Source organism: Oryctolagus cuniculus, chromosome 9 (assembly GCF_051225735.1).
Source record: "Oryctolagus cuniculus isolate XC-2025 breed Fujian yellow rabbit chromosome 9, ASM5122573v1, whole genome shotgun sequence".
Classification (NCBI taxonomy): Eukaryota; Metazoa; Chordata; class Mammalia; order Lagomorpha; family Leporidae; genus Oryctolagus; species Oryctolagus cuniculus.
This window is the reverse complement of record NC_142875.1, coordinates 131,699,225-131,719,421: the sequence shown is the minus strand read 5'-3', so window position 1 is coordinate 131,719,421 and position 20,197 is coordinate 131,699,225. Positions and strand designations below refer to the sequence as shown.

At 48.0% G+C, this 20,197-nt stretch overlaps 1 protein-coding gene and 1 pseudogene across 5 annotated transcripts in view; both read left to right on the top strand.

Annotated features, from left to right (window-relative positions):
- SLC2A13 (solute carrier family 2 member 13) overlaps positions 1-20,197 on the top strand; it is a 341,591-nt gene that overhangs the window by 170,978 nt on the left and 150,416 nt on the right. For all 5 annotated transcript variants that reach the window (XR_016213163.1, XM_070049659.2, XM_051850398.3 and 2 more), the window contains exon 4: positions 16,187-16,295. Coding sequence is in view for 4 of the 5 variants with exons in the window: in XM_070049659.2 (XP_069905760.1) it covers positions 16,187-16,295 (109 nt within the window). In the remaining variant the exon portion in view is untranslated. The remainder of the gene's footprint in view (positions 1-16,186; positions 16,296-20,197) is intronic.
- Positions 6,138-6,282, top strand: LOC127492246 (U2 spliceosomal RNA; annotated as a pseudogene).

The window sequence follows — 20,197 nt, the reverse complement described above, 5'->3', positions numbered from 1 at the left end:
CAGCATTGTGGCACAGCGCATTAGGCTACCACCTGCAGCACTGGTATTCCATTTGAGCACTGGTTTGAGTCTAAGCTGTTCCACTTCCACTCCAGCTCCCTGCTAATGCACGTGGCAAGGCAGCTGAAGATTGCCAAAGTACTTGGGCCCCTGCCACCCACGTGGGAGAGCAGGATGGAGTTCCTGGCTGTTGGGTTTGGCCTGGCTCAGTTCTAGACATTGCAGCCATTTGGGGAATAAGCCAGTACAAGGAACATGTCAGCACCCCCCCCCCTGCACACACACCCACCTTGTCAAATACATCAATCTGAAAAACAACTCATCAGTTCTTTGTTTTGTCAGAAATAATTGAGCTTACCCCAGCCCTTTCCATCCGTTCAGCTCCCACGGGTATGTTCCTGGCCGTCTCCTCCCCATCTCCATTGACCGAATGGACATATAGCCCTGAAGTGGAAGGGCTGGAGGCCAAAGCCACACAGAGTATCTGTGAAGAGTATCTTTTAGGAGATGCTAGAAAAGGGGTGCTCACTGATCTCTGGTAGCATTGACAGTGAACTGATGAATAGTGGATGGGAATCAGTGTAGTGAGCACATACTCCACTCACGTAGAACGCTTGTTTATACTCCCACGAAGCAGTTACAATGACACTGTCTTGACTGTGAATGTCACCACACTAGTTTCATTCAGCGGCATCATGGGGTCTTGGTGTTTTAAGTCACGTCACACAGATCTGCTAGGACGTCCTCTGCCAGGACTCAGCTGGGCCTGGCTTCACTTCTGCCTGAATCAGGAGTAGGAAGCCTGCAGCCCACAGCCCCTGTGTGTAAGGCCCACGGAATTGCGTAGTCTGGCCCTGTCAGGGAGCCCATCACGGGTGTGACTCGAGCTTCAGGACATCTGATGGCAGGCTCATTTTTAAGCTGATAATTTTATATGGCCTGTGGATGATGTTATAAACATGCATGCGGCGCCAGCACACCGGGTTCTAGTCCCAGTCGGGGCGCCGGATTCTGTCCCGGTTGCCCCTCTTCCAGGCCAGCTCTCTGCTGTGGCCAGGGAGTGCAGTGGAGGATGACCCAAGTGCTTGGGCCCTGCACCCCATGGGAGACCAGGAGAAGTACCTGGCTCCTGCCATCGGACCAGCGCGGTGTGCCGGCCGCAGCGCACCAGCCGCGGCAGCCATTGGAGGGTGAACCAACGGCAAAGGAAGACCTTTCTCTCTGTCTCTCTCTCTCACAGACCACTCTGCCTGTCAAAAAATAAAAAATAAATAAATAAATAAATAAACATGCATGTGGCCCTTGGCACAAAACAAGGTTCCCCACCCCTGGAAGTAAGCATGAGCTATATTGAAACACAGTACAAACGAGTCACAAGCAAGCTGAACAAGATGGGGAGCTTCCCACATCTCCAGTAATGCGTCGAGTGCTTTACTGTCGAACAGCAAGTGTGTTCTATGATTACGTTTTGCAGTAGAGTGGGAGGATTGCCTTTGTTAAAAAACAAGGTAAGGTTTAGCACTGAGCAGAAAGCACTGGATCAAAGCATTCCCACATAGAAACTCACAGCGCAGTGAGTACTTAGACACGTGCTGACGTCCCTCAGGTCACCACCGACCGCAGGGCGACTGCAGACCTGCCTCAAAGTAATACAGCCGGAAGTAGATGCTCCATACTGACGTCTTCCCCGGAGAGCCGTGTTTATCTCAGCGAACCTCGCGGAGTTACAGTTTGTGTCATGGAGGAGTGTGAGAGGAGTCTGCCTGATGAAAAACAGTCACAAACTGAAATGTACAAAGCTGCAGAAATAAGGTTCGCGGCCCACAGACGAGACGCTCACAGGCCAAGGCGTCTGGAGGCTGTCTTTGCGATCCTCCTCGCTGGTCCTTGCTCGGGATGGGGCATCCCGCAGAGGCAGCAGGAGGAGCTGTGCTGTGCTGGGCTGGTGGAGTGGATTTCCCTGCCGTACTCACGGTGATCTGTGAACGCTCGGCGGGTGCCCCTCTGGCCGCATTGGGGGTCCCTGCTGCAGGGGTTCCCGTCTGCCGGGCATGCAAACCCAACACCGGTATTAGCGTTCCTGATTCTTACCGGACACCTCTTCAAGTAGGGTGCCTGGAACTCAGCTTCCCGGGGTCCTGCTGCTGATTGTTCTCTGTTGAAGTTCTGCCGCGGTTGCTTACAACATTGAGAGCTCTGGGCTCACGGCTGTGAAGTGGAGCCGTGGGAGAAGGAACAGAATTGTTGTCCCAACTTGGGATAGATGCCCTTGTGTCTTCAGTGACACCGCATGTCCCTCATCCCAGTGGAGGTGGGGAGTAGGCTGGAAGGAGGGGGTCAGGACTGAAGGTGCACAGATGATTCTAGAGCCATGATGGTGCTGGCTGTAGCTGCACGGCATGTCTCTCTGGGGTCCTCCATCTCTGCCCGTGTGTGTGTGTGTGTGTGCACGCGTGTAGACCTGCCTGCACATGCACACACGCCTCACTGCAGCCCCCCCTTCCCATAGGTGTGGTGGTACGTGGGTAGCTTTCTCACATCCAGAGAATATACCACTTGCCTAAAAATGATATTAATTGCTCATAGTCTTTGGAAATTCTCATCTTCTTTTTATTAAAAAAAAAAAAAAAAAACCTGTGCAGTGTAGTTATATGCTACAGATTTGTCTTCAGATTGCGTATCGTTGTGATCCTGAAGGAAATGATTCTCACACGCCAGCAACTGAAGACGGTTCTCCCATGAGACGGCACTCAAGTTTCTGATTTTTAATTTAAGATTTGTTTGACTTGAAAGGCAGAGTGACAGAGAAGGAGGAAAGGGCAGGAGAGAGAAAGATCAGTTGGTCTTCCATCTGCTGTATCATTCCCCAGATGTCCACAACAGCCAGGGCCTGGGGAGGCCATAGCCAGGAGCCAGGAATTCAGCCTGGGCTCCTGTGTGGGTGGCAGGGTCCCCAACACTAGGCCATCATTCAGTGCCTTCCCAGGCACACCAGCAGGGAGCCACATCAGAAGAATAGCGGCTTCTAGCTGGCACTCAGATAGGAGCTGCCATCCGTGCCAGTGGTGGCTTTCTCAGCTGTGCCACAGCCGCTGGCTGAAGCTCATGGCGCTCTCTCAAGTGGTCTTTAAGGATGCCAGTCTGAACCTTGTCGGCAGAACAGAGCGCCTCACCAGCGTGTGGCATTGATGATAGAAATCGGTGAAACTTTGGTAACATATTTTCGTTTCCTGGCGAGTGAACTACGAAATCACTTTATTCTAGGCTAGATTTTATACGTAGGCTGTAAACCTTTTCACTTTTATCGGAGTCGCCCACTCTGTTCAAGTTACCTCACTGTGAACTTTTCAGCTTTGCTAAATGTAGCAAGATGAGTCTTTGCACAGAAAAGCCTAGAACTTCTTTACATAAAAACCCGATAGCATTTTAAATTAAAGCTGTTGTACCAGCTTCTTACTGTGCATAAACTTGCCTCTTAGCACTGATTTACTGGGGGGATTGGTTGCGTGGCGGCGTGATTAGTTAGCCAAATGATGTAAGCCGTAACACATCCTTGGGAGAAGACGGCTGTAGGGTGGTGGTTCTGGTGTTCTGCTCTGAACACATCCCGGTAATGAAGCTGTGTTTCTGGCAGTTCACAGAAGCCTTCCCCTTACTGAAGTTGTAGTTAACAAGGGAGATAGAAGCAACATGTTTTGTCTTTTTTTTTTCTGAGCATTTTATTAGTGAAAAAAATTTTTTTTGGCTTCTGAAAATTTACAGAATAAAAGATGACATGACGGATCGAGTTAAGTTATTTTGCCCCCTGTAGGAATCTCAGTTTTGATTCATGCTTGCTGTATAGCTCAGTCTGTGCCTTAAAGTCTGCAGAGGGGCCCCATATCCTTTTCCCGCAGAGAACAGAGGCAGTAGCCGCTTGTGGTTTGGTGGGAAGAGCTTAGTTGCCAGTCAGCCCTGAGAAAAGAGATTGATTGGATTTGCACACCTGCAGACCCTCCAAGATAGCAGGCAGCAATGCACCCACAGAGGGTGAGCTACACGTTGCTGGCGCTCCCTTGCCCCTCTGTCTGCTGTGCTCACAGACTTGTGTCCGAGCAGAGCTGACCCAGCGGAAGACGCTGCGGCCACCGTCCCATTGCCTGCGCAGCAGCGTGAGTGTCCGCCCTGAATGTGCGTGGCCCTCACCATGCTTCCTGTAGCAGCTGTGCCTTACGCCTCTGTACGTGAGAGGTGAGAGTGCTGCCCGGTCCACCCTTGAACCAGTGCTTCTCCAGAAACCCAGTGCTCAGCTTCCTACCCGCTTTTTTAGCAGAACTTAGCACCGCCCTTTTTATAGAACGTCTTTCTTCCTCTTCATTGAATGACTAACGTGGGTATTTTTTACTTTGCTGGAGAGTGGGAAGAGCGAGGGAGGGCAAGATGTGGACTACTCAGGCAGTAGATGTACATTTGTATCATCACGTATTTGGTTCGCTTTTATAACTAGTTCCAGGTATTTTTGGAATAGTTAAGATTTTCTGAGAATCATGGGAGAGAAAAAAAATCTCTGTGGGATGTTACCCTCAGGGTGCCACGTGTACGTGCAGTAGTCCTGCCTCCAGAGTCTGCTGGGAACCTTACACCCCACCATGAAAACATTGGCTGTTTAATTTGGCTGGTTGTTGAATTTTTGGCATGTTTATTTGTAGTAACCATCACATTAAAGTCAAATATAGCATGCACCGTAGCTCTCAGTAGAGCTTTAATTCTAAGTAGTGAATTGATTGAATGCTTGAATCCAGAAGCAGACATGCTACTATAGTATTGTTCAAATATCCTTTTGAAAACAATTCTTCTAACCAAGCAAATGATGAATGTTTTGAAACATAGTTAGAGGGCTGACACTGTGGTGTAGCGGGTAAAGCCACTGCCTCCTCTGCCGGCATCCCATATGGGCACCGGGTTCTTGCCCTAGCTGCTCACTTCGATCCAGCTCCCTGCTAATGGCCTGGGAGAATCAGCAGAAGATGGCCCGAGTGTGTGGGCCCCTGCCACCTGCATTAGAGACAGTGATGAAGCTCCTGGCTCTTGATTTCAGCCTGGACCAGTGCTGTCCATGGTGGTCATCTAGGGAGTGAACCAGCAGATGAAAGATATCTCTGTCTTTCCGTATAACTCTGACTTTCAAATAATTAAATACATCTTAAGAAAAAAAAGCATAGGTCATTACCTAAAAATGTTCTGATCTGGCAGACATATGGGAAGCATTGAATTCTTGAGAGTCTGTGGGTGACCTAGGATAGAGGCAGGTGAGGGGGGAAAACGCTGAAATTAGTAGTGGTTGTATGAAAGTTTGACAGGTTACGTCATTGAACTTTATAGAGCTCTCATGTATTGTGAGAACCTGTGGTACAGGTCTTACTAATTTATCACTTCTGTGTCCCCCCGCCTCTTTCCCACAAATGGGACTTTTTGTCACTTTAATTTAAATTTTACATGGATTCTTAGGCTGGTGGCTTATTGGACTTCAGCACCTCTGTCCTCGCTAGTGGGTATTCCACTTCTAGCTTCACTGTGTGTCTCCCTGAGTTTTCCCAGTTCAAGCTTGGGCTTCTTCAGCGTTCCTGCTTTTCGGATAGTCATCAGGCAGAGGATAAACACATGGGTGCACCTTTCCCGGGCTATCTGCCACCCACCACTTCTTATGGGTCATTTGCACCTCTCCGGTCTCGATTTCCATCATCTTCCGGATTTGGTGGTGCCAAATATAGCAAGTCTTGGGTGTGTGAGTGCCGTATGTTTGGAAAGACGACTGCAGGACAGACGGAGCAGACAGCCATCTGTGCTCTTGATATCACCAAGCTCCAGAGATGGGCTGCCGCCTTTTGACCGTGGAGCACAGTTTGTCTTGGGTAGGATCCATGACCTGGGAGCTAGACAAGCAGTTTGTGCCTTGAACATCCTCAGAATTTGTCTGAATTCCCTGAATGCACCTTTGTTATTCTGCAGATCAGTGAGATGCACCTCAGACATGTGACCCTTAAGGCCATCAGATGCCGTTTTGGTTCCTCGATTCCTCTTATGTTCCTAGTATTTTCTTACAGTGAAGGTAGCAGGTGCTTTCACATCTTACCAATCTTACTTAGAAAATGGACCAATTCGCTTCTCGGCCTTTTGGCTAAGATCAAGTGTAGAAAATGGACCAAGCACTTTATTCTTGGCTCCCTTTTTGCCTCCTTTCTAAGGTGCTTCCACCCAGTGGTTTACTAGTAATGTGTTAACTCTAGAAGAAAAATATTACCAGCATAGAATTCAGTCTTTATATTAATGCAGCACTTCGAACTATTTTGTGGAATCTTCAAAGTCTGGGCTGCTTATTTGTTTATGGAGTAGAGAAACACAACTTAGAGTTTTTAATTTAAAATTTTCATATCCATCGATGAAGAAATTGTACTAGAGAGCTGATGCACGCAGTGGTAGCCTCTGCATTGGCATTATGGTGGGATCTTCCTCGTGTCCATTTCCACCGTTAGTCATCAGAACACTTGGGTCTGTGAGGTAGACACTGTCACACGTAAAGCCCGGGGAGCTCAGGGAGCAAGGGCTGTGCCCAGCGTCACACAGCTGCTAGGTGGCTGAGCTGTGTTCAGTCCCTGATGTAGAGAGGCTGTACTGTTCCATCAGCTACTAGTACTGTAAAATTGGATCAGTGCTGAGACTGGCAGCTGGTCAGGAACATCCTCCAGGACCATTCGATTGAGCGTCTACCCCTTAATTAAGAATCGCCAGGTCTGCAGAAGACAATAAGGTGCATTGTACAGTTTTAATGAAAACCGATGTACTGCCAGAGAAGGGTGCCGCCCTTGCTCAGGAACGAGTCCCTGGGCAGCCATTCTCCCTAGTGCTTCTCCCTCCACAGGGCCACACCCCAGGGCTCTTAGGGCCTCTGCGGTTCGCTCATCGCTCATGTGAGAATCGCCAGGCTTGGAAGATGCATTTCAGAACTGCTTCCTTGGGGTGCCCGCCTCTAACAGAGGGAATAATTGAGAGTTCTGAAAGAATTTTTGATGGTAACAGGAAGTTTTTTAACAAACGATATTTCTGCAGTGTTAAGCTCTATCATCATCTCCTTGATAAGTGGAAAAAGTCTTGATTGCTATTAGCAGCCTGGAATAATAATGACTAGATTAACTTGGGCACTGCACGCAGACCCAAATGGACCACGATGAGCTTGCAAGCGCGTGTCGGTGACAACTGGCGCATCGCAGCGTCTTGGCAAATTGATGACCTTGGAGCATTTCAGACGTATTGGCATCATCACCAGGCTGTGAAGGAATGACTGGACCGCACGGGGCTGGATTTATCAATAGCAGCGGTCCTTCCTTGCAGACAGAACGTGTGCCAGCAGCGGTGTGGAATCACAAGCATCCTGTGCGGCACGCTGATGAGCTGAACAGCTCAGGGGTGCCCCAGAGCTGAGTGGAGGCTGTGATTCGTCCCCACGTCACCACATCGCTGAGCGGCTCCGCGTGTGCTCAGACCACAGCAGCCATGAGTGCTCCATAGCCATGACTGCCCGGGTGGGGCTTCCTCTTCTTCCCTTCCTCCTTTTCTTTCCTGAGTTCCGTAGGGAAATCTTTATTCAATGTTTTCTCTGTGTGATCCTTGACTAAGTAAAATGGAAAGTAGTATGATAAAATCGGGAAAAATCTGAGCTGTGCACCCGATAGAAGCCAGTACAGAGGTCATAATTCATTGTGGGAGAGGTCAGGTACCTGATGCGCAAAACCAGTTATCCGGGAGTCTGAGTTTGGGAGGGATCCATTCATCTAAAGTGGGAAGTGGGGCAGGAAATTGGCCTGGTAGGTAAGATGTCAGTTCACACACCTGCATCTCCTGTCGGTGTCTGGCTTGGAGTCCTAGCTGCACTCCTGAGTAGAGTTTTCTACTAAGTACCCTGGGAGGTGGCAGGGAAGAGCTCCCACACGGGAGACTGGCATTGACTTCCTGGCTCCCACCTTGAACCTGGCACAGCCCTGACTATTGTGGGCATCTGGGGAGTGAACTGACAGATAGGAACTCTGTCTCTCTCTCCCTGTCAACTGAATAAAAATTGGTTAAAATGAAAGGGTAGACTTTCAAACAGAAGCAACGTTATAGGATACAGTGTGGCGCAGTAGGTTAAGCTGCTGGCAGCACTGCCAACATCCCACATGAACGCTGGTTCGTGTCCTGGCTGCCCCACTTCTGATCCAGCTCCCTGCTAATGCGCACCCTTGGAAAGCAGCCGAAGACAGCCGAAGTTCTTGGGTCCCTGCCACCCACATGGGAGACCTAGATGGTTAGACTCCTGGCTTCACCTTGGCCCAGTCCTGGCTATTGCAGTCATTTGGGGAGTGAATAACCAGCTGGAAGATTCTGTGTGTGTGTGTGTGTGTGTGTGCGTCTGTGTCTGACTTTCCCTCTCTCTAACTCTGCTCTCAAATAAATATATCTTTAAAAAATTTAAAATATGAGGCCCTTTGGATAAAACAGGTTGCTCAGAGATTGTGTACATACACCTGCGGGAGGGAGGTCACCTGAGATATGTCAGGAACATGTCCTTCATGAGACTGGTGCTGGTAGGTTTGCCTTTGCACAGGAAGTGGTTGGTGGGTGCCTTGATAAAGACGACACAGCAGTGTAGTTGGGCTAGGGTGGGCCTGCTGGCAAGTCTGAGGCCTGTGATTGCACTTACAGTCTTGTGCCGGAAACTGAGTCTCTGTTCTTCGTAACGGACAGTACTGCAGCCCAATCCATTTTACTGAAGAGGAGCCAGAGGCTTTGAGAGGTTCAGAACCTCACAGCAGCTTTGGGGTGGTGCTGACATTTCCACCCTAATTCCAGTGAACCCTTCCCAGCATGCCCTGTGGCACTGCACAGGTGGGTGAGTGCCCAGTCCTGGCAGGTAGAGAGGTGGGAGACAGAGTGAGCACAAGTGTAAAGCAAGGGAACTCCTTCTGGTATTTGGTGGAAAGAAGTTGGGCCCGTAATACATGAATTCTAATTAAAACGTGTCAGTGTGTCAGAAATGGACAGTAAGAAGAGAGGGATAACAACCTGAGGCCACAGCTCTTGGGGCAGGCATTTAACACAGTGGTTAGGATGCTTGGGTGACGGCCATCTGGTATCCCAGCTTCCTGCTACTGTGCACCCTGGGTGGGGGTAACAGGTAATGGCTCTAGTACTTGGTCTACCATATGGGAGACCTGGATTGAGCTCCTGACTTCTGGCTATAGCTTGATCCAGCCTCATCCATTAAGACCAGTTGAGGGGTGAACTAGTGGTTGGAAGATCTCTCTCTCTGCATTTATTTAAGAAAATAAAGCAAACAAAAAAGGAACAGGTTTGTTGTTGTTGTTACTTTGAAATCAGACAACTCAGAGTAAAGAACAATTTTGGGGTAAGAAGACCTGGCGTCATCTAGTGTGTGTCCATCTTGTGACCTAGCCCTGTAGTGCAAGTGATGGATGGAGACTTGGTTGGAGCACTGAGGCCACTCGGAGGAAGTGTACTTCTGTGGCGACACCCTCCCCTCTCCAGTATTAGGAGCTCCTCCAGGGCTGGACCCTCCTGTTTCTGTCCCCCGTGCAGGGCAGGCTCCATTCGGGGGCTTCAGGTCTAGTAAATGGGCAGAGGAGTGCCCGCCCAGCCAGAGTGGCGAGAGACATTGGGAGGGCAGGAGCTACGTTACCGTGGATGCAGGGAGAATGCTGTGGGCCACCTGAGCCCAGGGCGGCCATTGTGAAGTTCTCTTCAGGGGTTGCTCCCTTCCTGGAAGTGGGCGTGGAGAAAGAGGCGAGGTGGGAGTTAGTGTTGGGAAGCAGAGGACTTCAGAACTGCCCCCTGGGAGGCTGGTAGGGCCCTGCAAAGGGGTAAAGAAAAGGCAGCCTGGGGACAGGGACCGATGCGCATGGAACATGGAACAGCCCAGGGGCAACTCGCCCGTGAGTGTGTTCCTCGCGCTGTGCCGTCGTCGGGTTTTGTCCAGGAAGATTCGTTTCTCTGATGACCGTTATACAATTCCCTGGCACAGTGTGGGGAGGACGTGGGCTCGGGGCTCTGTGGCTTGTTGGTTGGTGACTGCTCCTGGGCCCTGAGTCCCACGCTGCGGGGCCAGCATCTCCTCGTCTTCCTTTCTTCATAGGACGCGTGTATGATAAAAACGGTTCATGACGGAGGAACGGCTGCCTCGTGGCAAATCAGTTGAGATGAGAGTCGATGCCTGGTACTCTGGGTGATTGATAAAATCGGTAGAATTACAGTACAACGCTGCCTCCCCCACCCCCACCCTGCGCCCCAACTTTTCGGGAGATTGTTAGATGGCAGGGTCTCAGAAGCAAACCTGGGCATGCTCAGTGGTGTTTTGCAGTCCCTGTCACCAGCTCGTTCTCTCCTGAAGGCCTGCAGGTGACAGTGACCACATGTGGCAGCCTTCAGCATAGGTGCATGGATCGTTGGCGCCGGCATGCCTCCTGCACGTTGCATGGTAGTCACGGGGCACAGGACATGTACTTATTATTTCTTAGCTTTTCTTGAGAATATTGTAACATCCATAACTAAATCAAATGAGAGACTGGGAAGCATCAGAGCCAGGAAACATTGAGCCCCTGCATCCTTGTCAGTTCTCCCGGGGCAGTCTCGTGCTGGAACTTCGCCCTGTTTAGTTGGACACGGTCACTTCTAACGTAACAGTTCCTTGTGCTCCTCTGTAAGAGTTTTGTGGTCTCTGAATATCTAACTTTTCCTTTTGTCATCCCCGTTCATCGTTTGTTTTTGGTGACCTTTCTTTCTTGCTGTTGAGCTGCTTGGTTGAGACATACTAAGTGACACCTGTTGGTAAGTTTGTGTGAGCAGGGGGAACTGTGGCTGTGCTGTGGAGGACACGCCTCGCCCTGCTGCCCAGTGTCTGCCCTCACAGCCTGCCTTACTTCCTGTCAAGCTCCTGGCGCATGGACTTTGCTTTGGAGAAAAGCTTTGTTTTTTTGTTTGTTTGTTTTAGAAACTCAGCATTTTTAATAGCTTACAGGGCTGCCTACTCAGTCTTCTTGAGTGAGTTTGGAAAGATCCTATGTGGTATATAATTTGTTGCATTTATGATACTGTGTGTAATGGCTTGGAGTTGTTCCTGGTACTCTTTTGTTCGTCTTTTTTCATGTCTGTGTTGTTCACCTCTCTGACTTCTGGGTGTGGTCATTGGTGGCTTCTGTTTTTCCTGACCAGATTGCGTGTTTCTTTCCTGTAGCCACTGTAACAAGTTAACACAGACTTGGAAGTTTAAAACAACAGGTCTCTATTCTGTCACAGTTCCCCGGCCACAAGTTCAGAATCATTTTCCGTGGGATGAAATCAGGATGTGAGTGTCCCACACTCCCTCCAGCAGCTCTCGGGAATGCTACTCCTCTTTCTTCCCAGCTTGGTGGCAGCCAGCGCCCTAGGCCTGTGGCCGTGTCTGTCTGATCTGTGTCCGCCTCCTCCCCTTTTTTGTCTGAGTCTCTGCCGCTCCTGTAAGGGTCCAAGTGACTGCATTTGGGGCCAGCCCAGATAATTCGTAACAGTCTTCTCATCTTAAATTCCTTAACATAATTATGTCCACAGCATCCTTTTTGGCTCCCTAAGGTAGCACTGGCAGGCTTCAGGGATTAAGATGTGTTTTGAGAGATGTTATGCAGCCTCTTCCATTCTGGCTTGCAGGTTATCAATTGTATTGATTTTCCCAAAGAACCAGTTTTGGGTCATATTGATTTTTCTCTGTTGTCTTCCTCTTTTCTCTTACATGCATTTCCATTCTAATCTTTGTTATTATTTTCAGCTTGGGCCTTCTTTGGGTTTCATTTGTCTACTTTTTCTGGTTTCTTAAGCTTGAAGCTAAAGGCTGTTGCTCTGAGTTTGCCAAATTTTGCACACCATGTTTCTTACCCTGCCGGTTTCATATTCTGTTCAACTTCCATCATTCCTTTGACCCATTTGGCTTCCAGTACAGAGGGACATTTTCCAGTTACTGATTTCTCTTGAGTTTTATTATATTCAGAGAATGTTCTTTATATGGCTTGACTTCTTCTCAGTGAGTCAAGACAGGTTACGGAGCTCAGCTCATAATCTGAGTTGGGTACGTGTTCCCAGGCATTGACCATCAGTTTGCTCTTGGGAATGTGTGTCCTGCCGGTGTGTGGTGGAGTGTTATCGAAACATTAGCTGCTGGGTCAAGTGGATGGGTTGATGGTGCTGCTTATGCCTCTGTACCCCTGCTGGTTTTCAGTCAGTGACTGAGAACGGAGTGATGGAATCTCGTGCACGTGGGGTTTCCTCTTTCCCTTTGCAGTTTTGTCAGTGCTTGTTTTGTGTAGTCTGTAGTTTCTGATAAACGTCGAGCCGTATTGTGACATGTCAGTGAAGTGATTTCTCTGTCATTACAGATGGTATTTCCTATCATGTCTTGGGCCCAGTCATTTTTCACTGTATACCCAACATCACAGATTTTATCTCATTTTGAACTTTGCTTTGTGATGCTAATCATCTGCTGGAAACCAGTTGGGTTTCTCCAGGCTGTTTTGGATGAAACCCTCGCTGTGCTGAGTGCGTCACTGTGAAGGCAAATCCCTCCCGAGTGCTCTGCTGTCCACGCCGGCATCCTCACCGTGGTTTATAGAGGAGCCCTGCACAGGCTGCTGCCATGGATTTCTCCAGGCCTGTCCAGTGGCTCTGTCTGTTGCCTCCGGCAGTTTCCTGGACACATCTGCTCATCAGCTGAATGCCAGCAGGGCCTCTGAAGATCTCCAGGGCTCTTGTTCTCTCCGAGTCTCTCCTCCCCGTGACGTCTACCCCTTGGCATCCCTGTACACTGCATTGCGTGCTTTCCCTTCAAGGAACCCACCAGGGTCTGCCAGGTGTAGGGCTCACCTCCTCTTTGTCCAGATCTCACCAGGCATCCACCATTCCATGGGCATTCAGAGGTTTCCTGCATTTAGGGGTAGCTTTGTAGTTGTTTGATGTAGGAACGTCATGCTGGCAGGGGAGATCCAGAACTGAAACTCTGTACACACCAGGGCCTGGCGTGTTTGAATGACACTCGAAGGCATTCTGTAGGCCCAGCCGGCTTGCAGCTCTGCACAGCAGTGGCTGCCCTGAGAGCTTGTCCTGCCCATCCCTGCTCCCAGACCCCAGCCTCACCTGGGCCGCCCAGGAAGGCGGAGACCATATTGTCTTAAATCTGTTGCTTCCATGTGTATTCATCCCATGTCCTTTATTTCTTTTTTAATAAATCTTTTTTATTTTTTTTTAATTTTTTTTTGACAGAGTGGACAGTGAGAGAGAGAGACAGAGAGAAAGGTCTTCCTTTGCCGTTGGTTCACCCTCCAATGGCCGCCGCGACTGGCGCACTGCGGCTGGCGCACTGCGCTGATCCAAAGGCAGGAGCCAGGTGCTTCTCTTGGTCTCCTGTGGGGTGCAGGGCCCAAGCACTTGGGCCATCCTCCACTGCACTCCTGGGCCACAGCAGAGAGCTGGCCTGGAAGAGGGGTAACCGGGACAGAATCCGGTGCCCCGACCGGGACTAGAACCCGGTGTGCCGGCGCCGCAAGGCGGAGGATTAGCCTAGTGAGCTGCGACGCTGGCCTCATGTCCTTTATTTCTAATCTGTGTTTGCACTGTGTGGGAATTTGGGTGTTTCAAAGCCACACGTTTGGAAGAAAATTTTGTGTGAAATGCTTGTTTATACAAATTGTTTTGCATTTATGAAAGCAAAAGAAACATAAATAGAGCATGACATTTTAAATTTTCACTTATGAACATTCAGCCAATTAATATATTCATGTTTTTCTTCTGCCTCACAGCTTGTGTGATATAAAGATTAATGATAGCTTTCACTCGCAGAGTCAGTTTTACTGCCTAATACAGCTAGGTTTATGATTTTAAAGGAAGGAAGTTCTTTAATTTTCTTCATGCATAATCAGATGTGCAGCTGCTCTGACCAAAATTTATCCATTAAAGCAGATCCAGTCTTGGAAGCACCATTGTTCACTTTAAATAGGAAATGCGAGCCAGGAGAAAATCTATATTTTTTATTTAAACCTGGGAAACAGTGTTTATGTGAACATTTAAACATGAAGGCTAGTCAGACTTTGATCCTAATTTGTTCATTTTCTTTGTCTTCGGCCATCCCAAGTTAAATTACCTCCCCCGAGCTTCGGCTCACGCAGCAGTCTGGGAAAAGTAGGTGCAGCTCTCCAAAGACTGGAGTAGGAAAGCTTAGTTGCTAACCTAAAAAAGTAACACAGTGAAAGGTTTTCATCTGGTGTCATTATGTCGTAGTTTACCCTTTTTCCATGGTACACAGGCACAGGGTGTTTTTTTATTTAATGAGGCTCTAGGATTGTGGGAAAGGGTGAGATGTTGCTGTGCCGCGGGAGCCTTTCTCTTGCAACTCGGCCAGCGACGCCTGTGTCTGCAGCAAGCCCGCCCGTCTGTCGCTTGCACTGCTAATACAGAGATGTTCCAGCAGCCCTCTCAAAATCTGCTCATTTCACTCAACCTCTCTGGGATGTGTGGTTTTTTTTTTGTTTTTTTTTTTTTTTTTTGACAGGCAGAGTGGACAGTGAGAGAGAGAGACAGAGAGAAAGGTCTTCCTTTGCCGTTGGTTCACCCTCCAATGGCCGCTGCGGCCGGCACGCTGCGGCAGGCGCACCGCGCTGATCCGATGGCAGGAGCCAGGAGCCAGGTGCTTCTCCTGGTCTCCCATGGGGTGCAGGGCCCAAGCACCTGGGCCATCCTCCACTGCACTCCCTGGCCACAGCAGAGAGCTGGCCTGGAAGAGGGGCAACCGGGACAGAATCCGGCGCCCCGACCGGGACTAGAACCCGGTGTGCCGGCGCCGCTAGGTGGAGGATTAGCCTAGTGAGCCGCGGCGCCGGCAAGGGATGTGTGGTTCTAATAACGCTTCGCTCGCCTCCAAGGCAGCTTGACACCTCTCACACCGTCCGCCTGCTTTCTAAACAGGCTGTCCCCGTGTCTCTGAGGGTGTGAGCTCTCTTGCATTTGCAGCAGGTATGTGTGACACATCAAGTTTTGTGAGTGTGAGGACGACGTTCTTAGGTCTCCTGTTCAGGACATCCCAGGCTGACTTGCCCTGCCAACGCGTTGGCCCATTTTCTCCCGTCTCAGGTCACTGCAGTTGACTTCCCTGGATTTCAGCTTGCTTGGCTCAGTTTACGGCTCGATAGCAAGACACAGCCTTGGGAACTGTCTCACAGTGAGCAGTTAGCACCCTGGTGAGCCCAGGCCATGTCTCTCTCGGCAGAGATACCGCAGATCCTGGGAGGTAGCTCTGCCCCGTGAGGACAGCGTCCAGGGTGCCTCCTGAAGTTCAGAGCACACTGCAGCTGGCACAGGTCTCAGAACAGAAAGGACACTTGTAGTGACTGTGCTCAGGTGACAGACGTCAGTAAGATTTGTCACCTTACTGAAGACTCAGGGGCTCAGATTCCCAGCTTCCCTGACCTGATCTCGAGTTCTGGTAGAAACACCAAGGAATCTGCTCTTCTCACAGCCCATTTAGACTTTAAGATGACTGTTGAATGCTACTAAGGAAATGTTCAAAACTTAGAAATGCTCTCGTTCTCTCTCTCTCGGCATTAAGTTTTCCTTTTATTAACTTTTTATTAATAATATCTATTGGAGCCATAATCAACTTTAATATGCTCAAATGCTTATAGACAGAGTGGAATGAATTTTAAATTGTTTTTAATAAGTTCTGTTCTTTTGATCGATGAAAGCAATTTTGCCAGTGACTTTGTAGTAGTCCCACATGGATGGATTTTAAATAATGTTTAATTGCCAAGAAAGTGAAAGAACAAGGTGAGTGATTAATAAACACGGTGTGCAGGGATTTACGGAAGGATGATTTCTGACTGTCAAGGTTCCACGGCTCATCCAGGTACCCATAGCTCGCTGTGAATGGAATTCTCTCCTGTTGCTTCTCTAGTCTAAGCTCAAAAATAGACTCAGTCTGTCTATAAAATAATAGCTGGTACAGATTTTACTGTAAAAGTGGACCTGTTTTAAAATGCGCAGCCATGTTGATTTCAGGGAAATTTCGACTAATGGAAGTAATTAGTGTGAGAGTGAGAACTAATAGCTGTGCCCTCTCTTTTCCTTTTCTTGCGGAAACAAGCCGGGCCTGTGATCTGCAGAATGCTGAGCTACCCGCCCACCCGCCGGGCTCTGATCGTGGGCTGTGGCCTGCAGATGTTCCAGCAGCTGTCCGGCATTAACACCATAATGTATGTATTTCTCTCTGGCTTGTCACTGAAAAGATCGCAAAGGCTGTATTTTACCTGGAAAAAAATAAGATTCTTGGTGGATGCTGTTACTGTGAACTGTATCTCCTTTGGGAAAATATGAATTTGATGGTTTTTTTACAATCCTATGATTTGTAATGAGAAAGAAGTGATTTACTGTGTTTGTTATGATTTATTATTGATGTCATCCAGGACCTCTTTTTATGCTGAGCTAATATTTCATTTTTATAAGCCATTTCTTGATGTGGATTAAAAGGTAAGACAAATGGAAGTCACCTGGCACTGTCAGAACTTCGGGGCACACTCATACCTGGTTCATTCCTTTGGGGGCAGTTCATTAATGAAGTGTGATACAGAAGTCTGTTACATCCGGGGTGCAGGGAAGAGGAGACTGAGAGGGAGGGAGGAGAGAAATGGTGAGGCAGAAAGGGTTCCTGTTTTCTGGGTTTCAGAGCAACCACCAGTGTTTTGTGTGTGGGGTGAACTATGCAGGCTCTGCTGTGTCTGCCTCATTCAGTGTCAGGGCTGCGTGTGCAGCCTGGTTTTGTGCGAGGTGCGCAGCTGTGGTAGCTATGGAAGTCCTGCTCTCTGGCCGTGCATGGAGTTCAGGCTGAGGTGGAAGCAAGCATTGAAAAGTGTCAGTTAAACCTGGCACTTGACGTTTTAATTAGGGCACACAGGGCTGCCCAGTTCTTCTCCAGGTGGGCCTGTCAGACCCTAGAGAGACATAGATTGTCAGTGAAAAGCTGTGAAGTCTTAGAATCCCCTCACCCTCACCACCTGCTGGGCAGAAATAATCATTAAAGACATAGACTTGAAATTAAATTAAAATGTTCTTGGAAAACCATTTGTATTGGCCACTCTTGATAGCTTCCTTTGAGATTACTTGGGACATAATGAATTGTTCAGTGATGAATGAGAAGAGGAGATAGGTTAAAATATATCTTAAAGTTAACCATCAGGGTCCAGGGACTCATTCGTTAAAAGGAGGATGTGTTAAGAAAACTTCAGGCCAGCGCCGCGGCTCAGTAGGCTAATCCTCCGCCTTGCGGCACCAGCACACCGGGTTCTAGTCCCGGTTGGGGCACCGGATTCTGTCCCAGTTGCCCCTCTTCCAGGCCAGCTCTCTGCTATGGCCCGGGAGTGCAGTGGAGGATGGCCCAAGTGCTTGGGCCCTGCACCCCATGGGAGACCAGGAAAAGCACCTGGCTCCTGCCTTTGGATGGGTGTGGTGCGCCGGCCGCGGTGGCCATTGGAGGGTGAACCAACGGCAAAGGAAGACCTTTCTCTCTGTCTCTCTCTCTCTCTCACTGTCCACTCTGCCTGTCAAAAAAAAAAAAACAAAAACAAAAAACAAAAAAAAACAAACCACTTCACTGGCTTTGTGAATTTGACCTTAGTCCTAATCGGCCTGGCTCGACTTGGCTTCCTGGGCTGTCTCCGTAACCTTTTGTGCTGCACTCCCTCCTTCCCACGTGTGCTTGCGTGCTCCATGGTTGCAGTAGTACTTTGCACAGTCACGTGTTCTCTGGGTTTGCACGTGGTGACTGCTCTGCAGCAAGTCCACCTTGCCAGAGTACAGAATCGCAGCTGGCTAGCACCAAGCTTTCGGGTAATGCAGTACGGTAATAACTTTATCTGAATATTCTAGCTGAGCAGCCTAATAATGTGTTCTGTTCCTGAACATTGTTTTTGGTTGTTCAACCCGTTTCTGGGCATTTAAACTTGGCAAGTTTGAAAGCATAGAAAATGAAGGATTTTTATGGCATTTCTTTGTGTTTTTTTTTTTTTTTTTTAAACAGGAATCACAGACGGAGCCCAGTCTAATTGATGGGTAAAGACTAGGGGCAGTGTATTCCCAGTCAAAATGGGGTCATAATCCCTTTGCAATTTCTAGTATACATTTTGCTGATTGAGTTTTTCAAGTTGTAGTAAGTTTCAAATTTCATTTCTCTACATCCTCCATCTTTCCACAGAGATCAAGTGACATAGCATCCTGATATTCCCTGTCACAAAAGTAATTAATGCATTCTGTTCATCACACACTGTACACATTACAGATCATGTTATCCTTGCTGTATTTCAGTATTAATCTTGAAAAAGAGCAAGGATAAAATCAAGCAAATGATGGTTGAACTTAGACTTTGTTTGAAATCCGCGTGGTGTTAATGGGTGCGAGGCAGAGGATTAGACAGTTACTAATGGACACCTATGACAGGTGACTCTGGTTGGTCATATTGTAGGGCAGTGACATCTTCTGTAGGTGCCAGGTTGATAGACTGCACTGCTCTGCATCGTCTAGATGGGTGATGACCAGTCTGGACCTCCTAGAGTGATGCATTTTCTGTTGCTGAGACTAGTTTATAGTCCTGGGAATATTTACAGATCTTTTTTCCATTATTCCTGAGGTTGAATAAATGCCATCATAAACTGTATTCATAATTTAAAATAGTCCCTTAATTAGAGCCTAGGAATTAATTGTTGTAGATTTTAGTAGAAAATGTTTTTTGCTTTAAAATTGTTATCTTTATGTAGGATTCCATTTTTATGCTGACTTCATTATCCATGAACACTAAAATGATCCTTTTCCCAGCCTGTTTTCTTTTAATTGGAAAATGAAGTAGGCAGTGCTCTTTGATATGCCAGTCCACCCCGAGAGTGTAAAGAAGCTGAAAGTCCTTTTACAAATTCTGTCTTTCATCAGAAATTCTCTGTGAACCTGGAATACGAGATATTTTGAATTCTGTTTCTCACCAAGGAATGTTCATAGAAAAATCATGTGGAAAAATACTGGAAGATAGAACCACCTCAAGTTGTGCTAGCATGTTGCGTTTTCTCTCCTCTTCCTCAGATACTGCTTTATTCTGCCCCCTTGACCTGTTTAATCTTCTGCCTCATTCAAGGAAATAAATGTCCCTTTTGAAATATTTTATTTTCTCCTCCTCTACTGGTGTGTGTTGGCTTAAGTAGCTCAGGTTTGTATAAAAACTCATGTTTATTTATATCCTAACCCACACTTTCTCATCTACCTTATTGAACAGATGCCTTGTAAAAAATACTACCTATACTACCTACTTCAGTTACCGTGTTTAACTTTTAGAAAAGGATATTTTTTAATATGTCCCTGATCACTTAATTTCAAGTATGCAGCTAAATAATTTTCCCATGTTCATAGCATATAGAATACAGGTATATTTTCAGGTACATAACAGACTGATAAAATACTTCCATCTATGTCAGAATAAAAGGAGAGGAGTGATAGCTGAAGGTGATTATGATTACTGTAAAGAAATGTATATGTCTAAAAAATATAGAGGCTGACGCCATGGCTCAATAGGCTAATCCTCTGCCTGTGGCATCGGCACACCGGGTTCTAGTCCCAGTCAGGGCGCCGGATTCTGTCCCGGTTGCCCCTCTTCCAGGCCAGCTCTCTGCTATGGCCCGGGAGTGCAGTGGAGGATGGCCCAGGTGCTTGGGCCCTGCACCCCATGGGAGACCAGGAGAAGCACCTGGCTCCTGCGATCGGATCAGCGCGATGCGCTGGCCGCGGCAGCCATTGGTGGGTGAACCAACGGCAAAGGAAGACCTTTCTCTCTGTCTCTCTCTCTCTCTCACTGTCCACTCTGCCTGTCAAAAAAAAAAAAAAAAAATCTGAGAAAGTCTCACTGTGACCTATTTTAAACTCTAGTTATAATATCATAATTTTCCATTTTCTAAGAAATGTTGTCATATAACTGTTAATAGTTGGAACATTGCCACGTGATCATCAGCACAACTAAATATGCATATGTTTATGTCTGGATGGGTGTGTGTGTACCCATCCAAGGGAGTGGATGGGCATATGGAAGGATGGGTGGATGACTGATAGGTAGATAGATACAAAG